Raw genomic sequence first — 15,564 nt, forward strand, 5'->3', positions numbered from 1 at the left:
AAAAATTAACTTCTTAAAATATGGAGAATTTCAGCATCTAAAATATTGGCATTACTGATGTGCTCATCTAAGTTTTGTAAAATGCATCAAACCAAGGGTTAAGAGATCAGATTACTCAGAAAGAGGAAAAAGAGTTCCTTAAATTTTACTCATCAAAAAATTATTATTTCAGGAACTTACCAATTATTTGTAATCTGTTACCCTTAGAAAAAATTTAAATGGGCATAACATAATGCCACAAGTTCGTGATTTGTGTAAAAAAGCATTATAATTGTTTAAGAAATAGTTTAATTTTTGTGTGTGTGTATAAATAAATAAATAAATATATATATATATATATATATATATTTATTTATTTATTTATTTTATAGTTGAAAGTAATACATTAACATGACTTTAGGGTATTACGGTTTGAAATAAACAGTCATAAAACTTGATTCTTACCAATGTTACAACAGTGGACAGGATTATCACAGACAAAATCATCAAATATGAGGGAAGTTATGAAGATCAAGGGGGAATGGTATCTGGTGTGTAACTCTCTCTAGCTCCACCGTGTGTACTGGCAATAGCATTCAAGGCCTTTTCACATTATACGCGGAAATGATAATTTAAAAACACATATCACAACAGATGCTAGAATGAGATTTTGCCTCTATACATTTCAGCTTGGATATTATATCATATTGATTTTTAAATAAGCAGAAAGAATGACTAATTTGAGACACGTGTCCATCATTGCAACAAAAGTAATTCATCAATACACATATTTCAAATGATTCTTTAATATGAGGGGTGGGGCAGGGATCCCTACTAAATAATGCATCAAAATTCAAATAAAGTTGGTGAGGAATATGCTTCTAAAAATCTCATGCTCAAGGGTGATAGCACCCTTTTTCCAATAGTTCTGAAATATTCACTATACCATGTGCTTGTAAGTCCCTTTTATGACACTAGAAGATGAAATGACATTAACATAAAATCAGCAAACTTTTTTATTAGGAACAAGGGTCCTGATATCATGTGCAATAGATTACATAACCACCGACCATTTTGCATTAAAACTGAAGAAATATTAGCCGTTAATAAAATTTTTGTGTGCACCTAGTACACTTATGTTTTATGATGCTTATGGAAACATTGAAGCATTTTTTTATCCCTAACAAACATTTTTTATTTAATTTCTATATTGCCATACTTCTACCCAAGGAGCTTTGGACATATCATCAAACAAAAGTGCTTAAAGGTGCATGACTTATCATCACATTTATATATTTAATATGTGTAATCACTGTATTACTGTATTAAAATATTTAATTAAAAAATATGGAATTACTGTATTAAAATCACAGCACATTTAGCATAATGGAAAATAATTTGATTTTACATAACTCTGATATTGATAGTCCATATTTGTTATGTAAAAGCGAGAGTCTACTGTATCAAGGAATTTCTGCTCCATAAGATAACTTGTAATGGTACCTCCTGGATTATTTATTTTTTATGATATGCCCTAGGCACTTGCCATGTGATTGTATCATGATGTATTGTGCCCACTGGATCAAAAATATTATTATTAATTAAAGTAAAGGTGGGTATTTAAAGGATTTACTTTGCATGCATGTGTTCATAGAAAATAATGACTATTTTAGCCATCATAAATAATCTCCTCTACACTTTATCATAATACAACACCTACCAAACTAGAACGTTGATGCAATTCAAAACCAATCGGTCCAAGGCCATAGCAGACGAGTGATATGATCATTACAAGAACTTGCACAGTGGTTGCCCAATAGGTGAAGAAGGGACGATGATCTTCCATGTCATCAAGCTGTTCCCTCACCTTCCGTTCTTCCACAACAGATCGGCGTATTGATCTTCTATAAATATGATAAATAGTATGCTCATGAGATTTGACCCACTGGAATAAAAATTACTCTGACTCTGATTGGCCATAAGATTACAGCTTGAGTACAGACTTTACTCTCTTGACACCAGAAAAGGTTAAAATATGAATGTTAAATCAATAGCACTGTTATATAAATGCATTCAGGACTAAAAATCAGTAATTGACTGCAACTTCTATTTTTGTCAAATACCTGGGGATCAGTTAAATAGATACGATGAATATGAATCATCTAGTTCTCAGCGACATTATATGGTTTATGGGTTATCTGGTGCACCACTTCACTTAACACAGACCAAAGAGGGTGCTGGCTCACCTCATCATTCACCCAAGTAAGGCACGCATTTGGTGGGAATGGTGGGATGAGAAGAGCAAGCATGTCACCCATTCAAATAGTCAACCCTGGCATGCAGTCACTACGCTGAACCTTTGAACTTGCATGCACAATCATGGTTGGTACATATTATGCTAGTGAAAATCTTGGTTCAGAGTCCAGAACTGTTATAAATAATATTCTGCAAGAATTCATTACATCTTGAATATACTGTCCCTACTGCAGCCAAACACTGCAAAAATATTTTGAAGATCAGCAAAAAATACTGTTTTAAATTTTCCTACAGGTATTCATATAATGCCCATGTTAGACCAAGCCCTTACTCAGAGATAAATATAGTTTATTTGGGCTTAGCATAGGTTAGCACAATTAAACTTCATACTGAACTAGTCATGATTGTGTACATGAAGTGTAATTTAAACATCACAAAAAGTTGGTGTTATACTAAAACATTTTGATATTTAGTATATTCACATAATGCTATTGTGAAAAGGAAAATCAACATACATTGTCAGATATCAGTACCATAATTTGAGAAAAATAAAATATTATTGAAGTAAAACAATAATTTTAAATCCTCTGTCAAAAAATCAAAGACATACCTAAAAAATCTACCGACAACACCCATGCCATACTGCCTCCTGTCAGAGTTGTCAAGGGCACGATCAAGCACAAAGCTCCAAATTCTTGACATTCCAACTTCAGCATTTGATTCTGTTCCAGTCGCTGCCGTCCCCACACCATCGGTAGCTGCCTGGCCAGCAGATAGTGCTGCCCCAAGGACGTGGGCCTCAGATGGGATGCGTTCTAGCCCCCGCCTCCAGCTTGCCCCCCTGAAACAACATGCCCTGTTTAAATGGAGGATTCAATCTTCAAAGAAAATGCTACAAACTGCATGCTAATATCAGCCTATTTTCAATTAATTTGATAATTTTACTGATGGAAGATAGGAAAAAACTAATTATCTGAGGCATATTCAGTGCCTATTGTCTACAATTTTAATAGTGAATGGCATTTTTACTTCAATTCATGTATGCATGAAAAGCTACTTAACGTAAAAATACTTTTCAATAGCAAACAAGGACAGTCCAAAAATTGTATGACTCTATTATATGGCAATATTGATATTTTTAGGATTTTGGTGATTAACTGGTATTGTAATTTCAAGATTTGCTTGCTGACGAGGTACTTGAACCTTCATTCAAATTAATATGGCTAAGTCATTTGAATAGGGCTTGGTTTGGCCTTTGGTCAGATTCCCAAACTAGAGTAAATCCTAGTGTATGATATCATTATCAGGGTTTCCAGCACATGGAGTTTGAAATATTTAAAAAAGTAGTAGTAGAGATCTACGAGGCGTATTCATTATGTTTTGCTTATATTTAAATATTGGCACTTCAGAACACAGTTTTACTCCTGCAGCGCCATCTACTGATTCATTGAGAAGCTATAACAGCATTTGTTTTGTTTCAGAAGTCGTTTGCTTGTCCGTGCATGCAAACAACAATGTCTGCGACAATCGTTGATCCCTCCAGCTGTGAAGTATGTTCTGTCTTATGATTCTTGTATGCAAAAGGATTGTTGGCTGCTGAAATTCATCGGGAGTTATGCCTAGTTTATGAACCTACAGTTAAATTCCAAAACTTCCAACATCTTTTTAATCAATTTAAATTCCAAAATCTAGTTCCTTTAAAAGCCCCAAAATTTCAGAGTTTAAGAGGACGCCTCGGTAGCTTAAGTGGCTAAAGCACTCGACCGGATATTGAGGGATCTGGGTTCGAGTCCCAGTCAAGGCGAATGATTTTTACGCTCTGAAATTGTTGCATTGAACCTACAGTTATGAGTGAAAAAAAGGTTAGACAATAGTGCCATGATTTTAAAAATGGACAAACAAATATCCATGACAAAGAGTGAAGTGGCAGGCCCAGTATTCTGACTGATGAAATTGTTTCACAAGTGGTACAAAAACTGCGATATGATCTTTGATTGATGACTAATGGCCTGGCTGAACAATTTCCTCAACTTGGATGCACTACTGTCTACAATGTTGTCACAGAAAACCTTGGATACCACAAATTGTGTGCAAGGTGAGTACCAAAAACGCTTACCGACCACCATAAAGAGCAAAGAATGATCAGTGGACGACAGTTTTTGTGCCCTCCACCAACACTGTACATTCCTGACCTTGCACCTGGCAACTACTTCCTCTTCTTGCACTTGAAACAATGGCTCGGTGGACAACGTTTCAAAACCAAAGAGGAACTCAAGAACGGTATTGTCAATTGGTTCAACTCTCAGGCGGTGAGCTTCTATACAGAGGGATTAAAGAAGCTGCTGCAGCCATATGAAAAATGCTTAGAAGTGAATGGCGATTATGTAGAGAAGTGAAGTAGGTTTGTAGCTAACTAAAAGTGCCAAAAATTTGTTTCATATGAGTATATATTTTTCCTGTGACTAAACGGCCCTTACTTTATGATCATGCCTTGTATTTATTTGATAATGCTATTTAGCATCTCTCACAGCCTACTTCTATGAGTGAGAAAAATTCAAAACGGGAAAAAATTAAGCATATCAACAATTTTAAAATAGCATAAAAGCAAAGAGGTGATTTTTGTAATGTATCATTCATGTGTCACAGGTGGTGAAAAAGGCCAATTTCCTTTGAAATGCGATCACTCAGCTAAGGACATAAGGGCTAATGCCTAGTGAAGGAACTAGGTCTCCCTTGATGCTTTAGCCCACTATGAATAGTCTGATATTTCTATAATTCCATTTGTAGATGTCTCATGGTCATATTTTCAAAAAATTTGTCAAGGGAATTTCAAAGAGGTTTTGGCTATACAGTTCATAAAAATTAATACAAAAATGTGGTCAGTTCAGTTGGTCATGGCTTCAGTAAAGAAATAACGGACTTATTTTGATTAAAAACGACATGATTTCATAAGGAGCCAAGCAGACAGTTTTAAAGGACCCTTAAGCACTAACTAGATTGAGAAGCATTTTTGCAGCTTGAAAATCTGTAATTTAGAATAAATTTTAGAATTTCATTTATGTAAGCCACTTAACAATGGGCATTAGGGTATTCTTCATGCTGGTACCGATTAACTACCTCAAACTGTTTGGGAATATTTCTCATATTTATCACCTTAAAAGACTGTGACATTAGAGACAAGACTATTACCAGGAAATATAACAATTCCACAAGGTTATTCATTGAAACATGACCATGGTTTTGGTGGACCAGGGAATTATCGCCCAATGATGATTCCTGGCACCAAAACCATGGCTGTGTTTCATTCAAGAGTTTTGTTGAATTGTTGTGTCTCGTTTTGTCCTTATCATGAAGGAATTCCTCCTAATAAAACCAGAAACAATCAACTTTACTACACAGAGAGTCAAAAAGATTATGTCACAGGTGGGTTAAAACTGACCAAACACTATTGCATTATATTAACAGCTGCTCACCTCTCCCTAGCACACAAATCCCTAGCCCTATCCATCTGGTCCCTATTCGCAGCTTCAGAGGCAAATGTTGATGTCACTCCTGTTCCTCCAGATGGTCCAGCTTCCGAGGAAGGGTGGCTCGCCACAGTGCTGCCTCCTGCCCCTCCACCATCTGTGAAGTCTGCACTGCGAGCAGCGTGGGTACTCACTGGTCTGTCGAAGAATACCTGAAAGAGAGACAGGCACAATTACCTCTGTAATCTATCAACTAACCACCACTCATGGATGCCAGTGCATATTAAATTAGTCTACTGCCATCCACAACATAGAGTAAATAATACCAGAGATTGAAGGAATGTCTCCTTAAAGAACATATTACTGTCTATTGAATTTCAAATTATTCACCAATCAATTTTGTTAAAAGAAGGTAAAATCTTCACTAATTGTTGTATATATTGTTCATCCTATGGCTTGTATTTTTGAGATTTGAATAATTAAATTGACCCTTTAATTGAAGATACCAATCCTGCTTCAATTTCCAATTGAATCTCTTATTCTATTTTCAAATGATCTCCACTCAGATAACCTATGATGATGAAGGAAAGATAAGAGGTGGAGTAAGTACTCAAGGCAAAAGGATACATATGGTGCAATTCGTGGATGCCATGGATACAGCCGTAAAGTAAAGATAAGACCTTAACAAGGATACCACCAAATATGAAGAGGGGTATGAAAAAAAGTATAATCTCAAGGGAAACAAGATTAAAACTAAGGCAATGGTCAGCAGTGAAAGATTGGAAGAAACTATTCTATTAAGCTTTAGGGAAAGACACTGGAACAAGTGGAAGAGTTTTGCTATTTGAGCACCATGATTATTAGGGATGGAGGAAGCACGAGGGGTATAGCAAGAAGAATTAGAATGGTCAAGTAGGCTTTCTGTCTGCAGAAATAAATATCAGCCACAGCAATACTAGCAAAGACATATGCAAGAAATTCGTTAGGAGTTACACCATAAGTGAAGTACTCTTCTGTAGATGTGAGAATCAGATAAAGTAAGAGAGGGACGCAATGGTAATGTGATGCTATAGAGAATGCTGAAAATGAAATGGAAAGAGTAATAAATGGAATACTGAGAGAAGCTCATGGAGGACACTTAACAAGAAGAAAAAGATAAGTGATAGACAATTCTGGGAAGTTACAAAATAGGCTAGCTGACAGCATGCCAGAATCTGTTTTGAACATCCATGAGGTTGAGCTACGACCAGCAAAATGTAATAGAATGTTAATTTATAACAAAAAATCCTTGTTTCCAATAGGTTCGAATTTCCACTGCATACAATGCCCTTAGGAATCGAAGGTCCAGGAGTGGAGTATATTTTTAATAACAAGTGGTACATGATAACATTGAATTCATATGTGTAAAATGTTTGTGGATATAAAGAGGTACCATATTGAATACTTTCTTATATGGTAGTGAGTTAAGAATGGAAGGATTGAAAAGGCTATGCACGATTAGGGTCAGACAGTGACAGCAATTTCATTTTAATGAGGCATGAACTTGAAATCAAGCAGCTGCAGAAATCGGTGAAAGAATAATGACAGTTAAAAAGATGGAAGGAATTAAACAGAGGAGAGAATTCTAGGAGAAAATAGGGAACTAAATGGAAAATCAGAGCAGGTTGGGATCAGCTGATGAAATATGGAAATACATGACTGTAGTACTGGAAGTTACAAAGGAAGCTACATACCAGAGAAAATCTTTTAATGAAATACAAATAAGATATGAATCACTCATAGAGTTCCCAAAAAGAAGACTAACTATAATAAAAATGCAAGGGATAAGATATGAGTGCAGTATAAATGAAAAAATACTGGGGAACCAAGAATTTCAATGAAATATAAGACAAACTTAGTCAAGGAACTGAAATTACTGAAAAATATAATTAATTAAATAATCAGAAAGAGTATGTACTTAGAATTACTTTTGGATAAATTGGAAATGAATACATCCATAAGTACATAATCAAAGAAGAAGATTCGTTGGATGAAAATAAGAAAGGATATCAAATGGCTGCTTTCATGCTCCAGCAAAGAAATTTTGAGCAAAAATTTCAGAGTTTAAGAGGACGCCTCGGTAGCTTAAGTGGCTAAAGCACTCGACCGGATAATGAGGGATCTGGGTTCGAATCCCAGTCAAGGCGAATGATTTTTACACTCTGAAATTGTTGCATTGAAATTTTGAGCATTAAAAGCACTCAAAATAAACAAAATACGTATCATCAGAATACATAAGAAATTTCAGCAAGTAAGGAAAAAGTAAACTGTAGATTTGAAAACTAATTTGAGATACTTATTTGAAAAGAAAAATAAGGATTCCCAGGACCATTCAATACAGGATTTCAAAAGGTACATAATTGCCTACATAATCGCTTTTGCACCAAAAAATAAAAAGGTTCGTGAAAGCAAAAACTTTTACATAATCATCCTGAATATCCTGGCATTAAAGACTATGAGAAATAAGCATCCAATAAAGATTTGGCGGAAAAGGGATATGGGTATGGATTTGGAGGAATCAGAGCTATAAGAGCATTATTTTTGCTCCCTGACTTATTGTTAAAAATGTAACACCCTAACACCAACCAATTGTTATTAATATTGCGGATCAAGAGAATAATGCAAGAATGAAATCCAGTCCAGTATAGACCACCAAATATCCTACTTCCTGCCAATCTCTTCACTCTTTCGTGATTCCTCCAACTCATGGCTTACATAAGTAAGCATCTTGCAATTGATCTCATGCCTAACTCTTTAGTTCTTCCCTTCCATAATTATTACCAATATTGTCATTGGTAGTCTAATGGTCTCAGAATCAGCCCAATTAGTTTTCCTTTTCTTCTGACCAGGGTCTCCCTTGGGGTTCTCCCTTCACCCACTTTTTGAAGGCCTACAAATTCTGAATTATGTAGTCTTGGCCTCTCCATTTTATTTTTGTTAATGTTTGATACCATCATAACTTATTAATTTATGAATCAATCCCTTATACTGAGGCAAGTACTGCTTGCCATCACTTGCTCAAGTGATGGCAAGCAGTCTCTTCTAAATTGTTTGGAAAATTATTTACCTTGCTTTGGCAGCAGATATTATCTTTGCCCAAGATTTTTTCATTTCTTTCTTCATCCTGATTAGTATCCTCATCAGAATTTTTTTCTTCTCAGCAAGAATAGCTAAATACCAATTGCAAGTCACATTCTCTTTATAAATTTGTAGTGTTTCATGTCTTTTCTTTTACCTATCTTATTTACTGCCTGTGAGGACAAGAGTTAAACTAGCCTATTTATTTATTTTAGGTTGTTCCATACTATTACCACATCTAATGATTGCATCTTCACTCAATGCAAACATTAACCTAACATATAATGAAATGATGAATTATTTTATTATTTTATTATTATGAATTATCTTATTATAAGTCTTCATTCCATCATTTAATCATCACAGGCATCATGAGTGTCATCACTGCCGCTATAAGTTATTGTTCAAACAAATCAAAATGACTGAAAATTATCGAAGTACTCAACAAATTCATGCATGCTGTTACATTTTAAGTGAGCTTGGAAGAATATAATCTTTGTAATGGAAATGTTAATAAAATAAATAACTCAAATGTAATGGGACATTAAGTTTTAAAAAATATTGAAGTGTTAGGAGTCCATATTGGACAACATTTTTTTCCATATAATGAAAATGGAGTACATTATTTACAGATCTATTAGCAATATAAAAATAAATAATTTTTTCACCAGAAAACTGAATGACAGTCAATTTACCTTAGCTCTCAAGTCCTTAAGATTCGAATTGAATGCCTTTTCATTTTATAATTCGTGGAATTCACAATGGCAACCATAAGTCAAACTTAAATAAGGAATAAAACATTTTTTCATCATAATAAAAAAACAGACGAAATGAATAGTTTTCCAAGATGAATTGAATATCCACTGTGGCGTCCTTGCCAAGGTAAAATAAAAAAATACTAGTTATGTGAAGAGTCAGTTCATCGACGGTATTTGTTTTTTATAGGATAATCACATGTTTTTCCCAGCTCCGCGAAAAAAAAGATTCATAGAATCACGTGAAAAATATGACGATGGCGAACAAAAAAGCGTGGATATAGACCACCCACTCGGGAGGAACAAGCTTTTTCAAATGAAAGACGATTGAAAAAAATATGAGAGATGCATTATGGTGAGACAGAAACAAATGAAAAATGCCATTCCTCCTCACCCGTTCGAATTTCGCGGGCAGATGAGCCGGTGTTCAAGAGAGAGAGGGAAGGAGAGGGACGGTAGAGGAGGGAAAGGGGAGCCCGCCCGGGCGACGGAGGCGCGCTTCGGGATTGGCGGGGGGGGGGGGGGGAGGGGAACGCAACGTGGGCATTTCCGCCGCAGACCCCGTGGAGGCGCTGTGGAACTCCCCCGACCTCCCCTAGAAGACTCCCGTAACAAACTCCAGCTCCCTCGCCCTGCATGCCCGGCGATTAAGGGAGGCGTCGCGGGGGTGGGGAGGAAGGAAGAATACGACAGGAGGGATTTGAAACACACCCATTAGCGAGATTAACCACCCACTCTTTTCGTCCTCCGGTGAACTCTCCCTTCCCCTCACACCCACCCCTCCCATCCATCCCCTCCCCTCCCCTGTCAGGAAGGGGAGAGAGATCCTAGGGTCGTCTCCCGAACCCAACCTCTCCACAGCCACCTCCAATCCTCCTCGTTCGTCTATTCCATTATCTCGGTTTCGCCCTCCCTTACCACTCTCCCCACCCTTTCCCCTAGACCTCCACCAATTAATCTCGCCCTCCACCTCCCCGTTCGACGGCGCTCCCGCAGATCCCCCCCTCCTACCTCGCAGCGACGACTCCCTCGTCGATGCGTCGCGATTTGTGACACGCGGGAGGAGCGGCTTGACGAGCTGGATGCAAGCAATGCGCGCTGCGGGAATCTGTGGCCCATCTATTAATATCACTCTCTACGCTCTATTTTCAATGATACAGGTATACCTCCCTCTATATCGGCGTGGAGCTAAAAGTTTCTTCAAAACGGGTAACATTATGTGTAAATGAGTATATTAATATATATATATTAATATACTCATTTACACATAATGTTACCCGTGGGGTTGATTACTGTGTTCCATAAACACAGTAATCAACCCCTATATATATGTTTATATATATATATATATATAAAATCAACCCATATATATATATATATATATATATATATATATATATATATATATATATATATATAACACAGAATATCATAATGCATATAATATTTATGCATCAGCAATAAATTTGAAGTATTAGTTCAATCAAACTGATGAATTTATGCAGTTCGTAACTCAATACAAAGTTTTCAGAGAGGTTGCTGCCTCGAGATAACTTTGGATGCATTTTGTTATCGGAGGCTTTTACATGAGAAGCTCCATAGTTTACATTAATATGAATTCGCCAGGTAAAGTCAGCAACAAATATTTATCCACTTCAATTGTTCCCGGCTCAACTTTGTGGAATATCATTTTAATTAAATGAAGAATACAATGTCTTTAAGACAGTGGAGAGATACATTGTATTCTTCATTTAATTTATCCACTTATACAGGAATTTTAATCACGGCAATATGACTCCTGAGTGTAAAAACATCCAATCGGCGGGAAAAATTCGACTAGTGATTTAGCATTGGGCACCACCCCTGGAGGGAGGGAGAGAATGGAGTGGGGATACGAAAGTAATTGCCGCGTATTGTGACACCCTAGCTGGCTGGGAATTATGCCACGTAACCATCGACAGAGGGGGGGCACCGCCGACCCCTCTTTTCCAGCCTCTTCCCCTTCCAGTTGGTGCCTCCCCTGGACAACCCGAAGTCCAATTGCTCGACCCGAACATGTATAGATACCGATGGAAAAATAAAAATGGACAATTCCTGAGGGGATAGGGATGATAATTCTCGTGTTCTTGGCCGCCGAGTGAAAGTGAGGGTTGCGGGGGTTTTGCGGAGAGGGTGGCGCAACCCTCATTGGTGCGTCGGAGGGTGGGGTTTCGTGCGGTGGGGCGGAGGGAAGGGATGGGAGGTGGCGGACCACAGGAAAAATAAAGAGATCTGAATCAGGGTTTGACAAACTTTTCCAAGCCGAATTGATGACTTGGGAACAAACATTTCAACGGGTTCCTGCGCTCTCCCCAAGGAAGGAATCAAGACCTGGGGAAGAATTAAATGACACCAGCATGCTAATATAAGTGGACGAAATAATCGACGCGTGATCAGGAAAATGGCGTCATGACCCTGTAATATCACGAACAGTAGAGAGTAGTGATGGGATACCGCAGTGAGTATTAACATTGCATTTCGAGGAAATGAATTTACTCGTTCATTTCAATGAAAAGAGGGAGGTCAAATCAATGGAGAAATTTTTGCATGTGAATATACATTCACGTGCATTCTGCATGCTATGCATTTCTCCAATGTGAGACAGGACAAGTGGGAAATAAATCTATATCATTGGTATCTTTCGGGGAGCCACGGGGACGCATGCTTGGTCACCGATCTTTCTTTGGTAATCGGGAATACATGTGCTGTGCTCGTAATATTAATTGCAAATGGAAATTTGTTTTTTTATCCCAACTTTTGAGAAGTTCAAAACCTTGATTTCCATTTCGACCATTTCGATCGTTCGAGAGGAGAAGGAATATTTCAACCTTGCAGTAATATTTTTCATTTTTGTTCCAATAACCCGGTGATCTGATTTCTTGATAAAACCTGGGTTCTTAATATCCCCTCAAGGTATCATAAGTAACTCTACCTTTGCCTGCAGCAGTATTACGTGGTCTCGCTTGTCTCCTTGTTTAGGGAAGACCTCCCATCCGAATCTCTGGACTCGACTTCTTCTCATTCCTTTTTTTACGGGTACCCATTGAGGTACTTCATGTGAAAGTCGACTGGTTACTTCATTTCTGCCTTCTCCGATAGATTACACAAAACACTTCCCGTATATCTCGAATATGGCCGAACTAACAGAGAGAAAGAAGTAACAAATTTCTTTTACATTTTCCTAGGCATAAAACCCGGTATTATTAACCGCACTCTAAAGAATGCCTCTTGACAACTTTTAAGCATAGCTTGTAGCGACAAATATGCGCCAGAAATTCCAGGAAGCCGAAATTCACGGAGGGAAAATTCAATCCGCCAGGAGACTTCGCAACTCAAATTTCAACGAACGGTAACTCATTGGAGATAAACGCGGAAGTTTACACGTGGCCATGAACTCTGATCTACTAAAATCATCCATCAGACCCAACTATGATTAGAGAAACATATTGGTGCAATTATGGTATAAATATAGGGCAGGAATGTGGAGCAACGACAATATGACGAAGAAAGGCATATAATGGCAGTAAAAACGTAATCCCGCTCTGAAAGTCAAGAGTCAAGCGGCAACTCATAAGGTAAAATGCATATTCATACCAAGATAACACTCATGGCGTCGAACAGGAAAATGAGAATGACGAGTTTTTTAATTTCACCATCAACGGGCCAAAGCGTATATCAAATACCATAACATTGTAATGTAAAAAGAAATTAAATATTCATATCATGCTAAGTATTTCGTATGGCATTATTGCTAGTAAGAGCATTACAACTGAGGGTGAAATTAAACAGCCTTGGTTTTTGCTAGGTACGAAGACTATTTTTTTCTTTGGTTTAGAGGTTAGCTTTATTTTCAGGACATGGATATAAAGGAAACAACACCAGAAATTTGACTAAAAAGGATAATTTGCCTCAGGTTGCGCGTAATCTGACGTTTTACTGCTGCAAGTCTGTCACCCAGGATGATTTTAAAGAATAGAAAAATAGGATAACGACCTATGCTCAGGCGAATAAATAGGCAGGAAATTTCTAACTAAAATATTTATATTAAAATTGCATTTATTAGATGAAGCCTTATTCTTTTATTCTCCATGATGTCCTCGAATACTTAAAAAGAGAGGTTAACTTTTCAAAGAAAGATACTGGAGCACCTCACTTCGGCACTTTAGTTTTCAATATTTCAGAAATTGGAGAATCAGAATAGGAGAGGAAAAAATAGATGAAAGGAGACAACCCTTTTTTCCGGATTTAAATGTTGATGATGGTCAATGTAAAACGTTTGAGACAATTAAGATTAGAGAATTGCTTCATAGTCTAATCAGAGATCCTCCAACGTGAAGCTTAAAAGAATAAATTTGAGTATCATTCTGTATTTTACTAATGGTATTATCAAACAGCATAAGTAGACATCTTTGAAGTTATTATCAAGGACTAGAACTGTGTATCTGCATTTATCCCTTTTATAGATTGCCGTGCAAGCAAAAGATACGTGATACTGAATACTTATAGCTAGAATAGTATAAGGTGATACTTATACTATTCTACCTGAAAGATCTAGAAAAAAAGGATAAAAATCCGAGAAAAACATCCGGTATTTTTTAACTGCTATATCCCAATTTACGACACAAGATGTTTTCATCCAAGACTGTTGGAACTGTGCAGAGTAACTTTCATATGCATCCTGGTATCAGTCCTTGTAATCCGGGACATTTTATTAAGTTGTTTCGTAGAAAGTGCTGTGAAAGGATCCTGAATGCGGTAGGTGGAGCCCATTACAGCTTCGATGGATTTCCTTCGCACACCCAAATCCTCCCAAAAGTGTGGATAATATAGCCGACTAGGCTATAGTCGTGTAAGGGATTTTTTAAAGATAATTTTGAAACTTGTCTTCAGCACTTAACGAAACTTTCCTTTGACATAATGAATTTTGAAACCTTTTTTTGGGCCTTTCTTCTGTCTTAGCTAGAGTACTTAAAGCAATCTTGCCATGAAATATAAATTTTATAATTTGAAAACTTGGAATTTACGCTAATAAGCACTCATTCCTGGTATAAAATTTAATTATTACATGCTGACTTTTAAAATAGAGTGAATGTTTCCAGTAATACTTTCAAATTAGTTTTTTGACAGACTTCATATGCTGTCATAGTGACTTCTTGGTGGCCACTTTAGAAACGATATTCTTCAACGCATGCGTACTTAAAAGCGAAATTTTTCTGCGTAAGGGCGAAAGAATGGAAAATTTTAACATCACAATAAAATTATTCAAATTGGAAAATTCGAGCCTTTGGAGACATAACACAATTTTTTCCCTCTTGGTTGGTCGCAAAGGGCCCTTGGTCCTTTTGTAAAATCGGTGGGAAAAGGGACCTACGGAATGCAGTTTGCCAATTATCATTCCATTTACGGAAACAGAGTTATCTTGCACAACATGCCTAACTGTAACCAATTTCTTGGGTCAAACATATAGAGTATTCCTACGAAGTAGAGGTAAACTCCTTCCCTTCGAGTAATCGCTTCAGTATTGACGATACATGATATATGTAATCAAATTCCTCAAATAATACAACTTTGTAAAAATTAGGTATTAAACCTAGGTAGGAAAATTTACCAACATCAGGGAAATTTACATATTTAATCTTTTTTTATCCTAGAAGGGACTCTGTATAACTTGATTTACCAAGTTCGAACTCTGCGATACTTCAACAACAGAACTTTCTGGTTCACTCATTTTTCAATTGGAAACTCTTAAATTTACAGGAAACAATTTGAACAAGGGAATTTCTTTTGGCAGCGTCAAATGTACCAACCTTTGGCTAGCAATTTTCAGCTAACCATTATGATCATTGGCTAATTTTCATGATAGTTTTCTACTAAAGGCGTCAACTGAATATTTATTAGGTAAAATACTCACCAGCCAGCATGGAAAGTGAGGTGTCACTATTTGTGTCACG

General features: G+C 36.9%; 1 protein-coding gene across 1 annotated transcript in view; it reads right to left on the reverse strand.

The window, feature by feature from the left end:
• The window catches only part of LOC139690490 (inactive rhomboid protein 1-like), a 96,576-nt gene that overhangs the window by 16,582 nt on the left and 64,430 nt on the right, over window positions 1-15,564 (reverse strand). Inside the window, exons 6-8 of the mRNA XM_071587947.1 lie at window positions 5,709-5,914; window positions 2,846-3,076; window positions 1,700-1,883 (exon numbers count right to left, since the gene is read on the reverse strand). Coding sequence (XP_071444048.1) covers window positions 1,700-1,883; window positions 2,846-3,076; window positions 5,709-5,914 — 621 coding nt within the window. The remainder of the gene's footprint in view (window positions 1-1,699; window positions 1,884-2,845; window positions 3,077-5,708; window positions 5,915-15,564) is intronic.

This window comes from Hetaerina americana, unplaced genomic scaffold, assembly GCF_022747635.1.
Source record: "Hetaerina americana unplaced genomic scaffold, ioHetAmer1.1.p SCAF_3, whole genome shotgun sequence".
Taxonomy (NCBI): domain Eukaryota; kingdom Metazoa; phylum Arthropoda; class Insecta; order Odonata; family Calopterygidae; genus Hetaerina; species Hetaerina americana.